This window comes from Bufo bufo, chromosome 8 (genome assembly GCF_905171765.1).
Source record: "Bufo bufo chromosome 8, aBufBuf1.1, whole genome shotgun sequence".
In the NCBI taxonomy this organism is placed as follows: Eukaryota; Metazoa; Chordata; class Amphibia; order Anura; family Bufonidae; genus Bufo; species Bufo bufo.
Window position 1 is genome coordinate 196,868,394 of NC_053396.1, and position 2,820 is coordinate 196,871,213.

General features: G+C 38.9%; 1 protein-coding gene across 1 annotated transcript; it reads left to right on the forward strand.

Annotated features, from left to right (window-relative positions):
* The first annotated feature begins 255 nt into the window (after window positions 1-255).
* Window positions 256-1,197, forward strand: LOC120978169 (olfactory receptor 8D1-like). Its single transcript, XM_040406390.1, has one exon. It carries the CDS (start codon window positions 256-258, stop codon window positions 1,195-1,197), a length of 942 nt encoding a protein of 313 aa, XP_040262324.1.
* Window positions 1,198-2,820: the final 1,623 nt, after the last annotated feature.

Sequence of the window (2,820 nt, forward strand, 5' to 3'; positions counted from 1 at the left end):
TGCCTTTGCATCCAGGTATTGTTTTTGGAATGGGCACCTGTCTTTAGAAGAAAGCGGCCATGCTTTCCTAATCCTGTATAAACCTTTAATGTCCCAGTAAAACTCTCTAAATACATTGGAAAAGTTCAGGGTGGAGGAGAATACTTTTCTCTAGAAAATATAAACACAATGATACCTGGAAGACGATACTGTTGCCTGATTAGGCTTACATGCTTAATTATTTTTCTTTAACATTCACAGAATTCAACCCTTACCATGAATCCACCAAATCAGACGATGGTATCATATTTCATTATTACAGGTATTTCAAGTGTTCCTGAACTTCAGCTTCCCATCTTCCTTCTGGTTCTTCTTATTTACATCATCATTCTTGGAGGTAATATGACCATTCTCATGCTGTCCTGTTTGGACCGTCAACTCCACACTCCCATGTACTTCTTTCTGGTCAACCTGTCCATGGTGGATATCTCTTGTTCCACTGTTTCACTTCACAAGATTCTTCTTAACTTCATAATAGGGGATCGGTCGGTTCCTTACCTCGCTTGTATGATACAAATGTACTTCTTTTCAGCTTTAACTTTTGATGAATTTGCAATACTAGCAGTGATGAGTTATGATCGATATGTAGCTGTCTGTAATCCGTTATTATATCACATAGTCATAAAGCAGAAGGTTTGTATATGGTTGGCTGTAGCCTCCTGGATTTCTGGTTTCATCATAGTCCTTCCACCTAACATTTTGGTTTCAAACTTTGCTTGTTATAAGTCTCACGATATCAACCACTTCTTCTGTGACATTGTCCCTCTCATGGAAATCACTTGCGATGACATTGCCCTTTTACAGATAGTCATCTTCACGGTCGGAATTTCTCTTTTTGCTTTTCTGCCATTCCTTCTGACCTTCGTGCCTTACATTTTCATTATCATCGCCATACTTAAGATTCGCACTAGCACTGGAAGACGTAAAGCCTTCTACACATGTTCTTCCCACCTCACTGTTGTCATTCTTCTCTACTTGACCATCTCGTTTCAGTATTTTACACCAAAATCCAAAAGAACGACAGAATCCAGTAAATTGTTTTCTTTGTTTAATACTGTCTTTCTCCCCATAGTAAATCCATTGATCTACAGCTTAAAAAATAAAGATATGACATCAGCGATAAAGAGAAGGCTCAAATTATGTAAATTGATCGCATGAATGTAACATTTTGAAAAATCAACAAAATTATAATGCTTTTATCAGAGGCCGATATATTGTGTGTAATTGGTAGAGCTGTGTACAAGTGTAAAAACTGGTTTGGAGAAGATGTCTAAGGCCGATTTAAACGGGTTGATTATCAGAGTGATTATTGGGCCTAAAAGTTAGATCCCAATTAATATCTTGTGTGAATGTGCCGATGATCAGCCGGCAGAGGCTGATCCAATCATTTACATCGTCATCATTATTGTCCTTGTAATAACAGTCATTTATCTTTTTATTCCCAGTGACTGATTATTAATAGCCGATTTTGCTAGCTGGATTAAAAGAGTGATAAAACCCAAAGATATACAAACCATAAGGGGCAGACCATGTCACATGTTATAGGATCCCTGATGAGGGGTCCTGTCCTGAGTAGCCTCTTCCCCCTTTGCTATAAGAGGAACCAAAACCAAAGGGAGGGGGGGAATCAATGGATGTGGAAAGGAAAGATGTGGAAGGGGAAACAAACACAGGACCTTTCAAACTCATCACTATGATGCAAAAAGTTGCATGCTGAACATTACCCATACAGATTGATTTTGTACCAGACAAAAGCATCATATATGATGCAAGGTTGACTGTTCTGAAGTGCTGCCATTGACCATCTCTGAGATTCATGTATACTTGGCCTTCTGTCCCCTGACATCAGCTTTTGTCTTCTCTTATTCACGTACTCAGATCTTGCACCATTTGCTTTGTTGACAATAATGTATTTGTGACAAGACTCTGGTGTAACATATCCAACGAGATCAACCGCTTATTTGTACTATTGTTTCACTAATGAAAAATCGCATGAAAAAAATCGCCTGGCCTCGTTCACATGAGCATATCAAAATTCATCCGTACACCCGCTCCAGAATATACACAGATTCCAGATGAAATACCATTCATATTGCCATCAGTATTGGTTCAGTAATTTATCTAGATTTACAAGCGTGTTACTTCATTCCTGCATTTTCTATGCACTCCCGTACGCCCAAAACTCAGACATGCTGCGGTTTTCAAATACTGATGGAAAATATACGCCCAAGTGAACAGCCCAGTTCATTTACATTAGCAGTGGATTTCGGTACACAAAATACATGTCATACATACACTGCAAATCCGCTCTTGTAAAAGAGGCCTCTAACAGGGGATGACTCTTTTTTTCTTACATATCATTCTTCTTTACTCCATACATACTTTCATTGTCTTCTCCCGACTGAGAAAGCAGACCACCAGCAAAAGACTGCACATGCTCCTCTCATTTCACAGTGGTCATCCTTCTCTACGTCACTCTCGCCTGTCAGTATTTCAGGCTACAAGCCGCTAACAATTTGGACTCCGCTAAACTTTCTTCTCTTGTCCACTCGGCATTGAAGCGTAGGCATATGTATGGAGATTCTGCCAGCAAGATCTTGTTTAGTGAATTGTTTCAGAATGCCTGTTAAAGTTCTTATTATTCACCGTAGCCCAGATTATTACAAAAAGAAGTCAATGTTGATTGTAGACATTTATAGGGAAAAAATTTTTTGCGTAGTTTAGTGGTTACCCTGAGTTGAAAAGTTGTAATTATGGTAGGTGTCAAGCTGCAATCTTCAG

What these genes read in the sequence shown, in the direction of transcription:
- LOC120978169 (XM_040406390.1), top strand. Translation starts at nt 256, where the DNA reads ATGAATCCACCAAATCAGACGATGGTATCATATTTCATTATTACAGGT.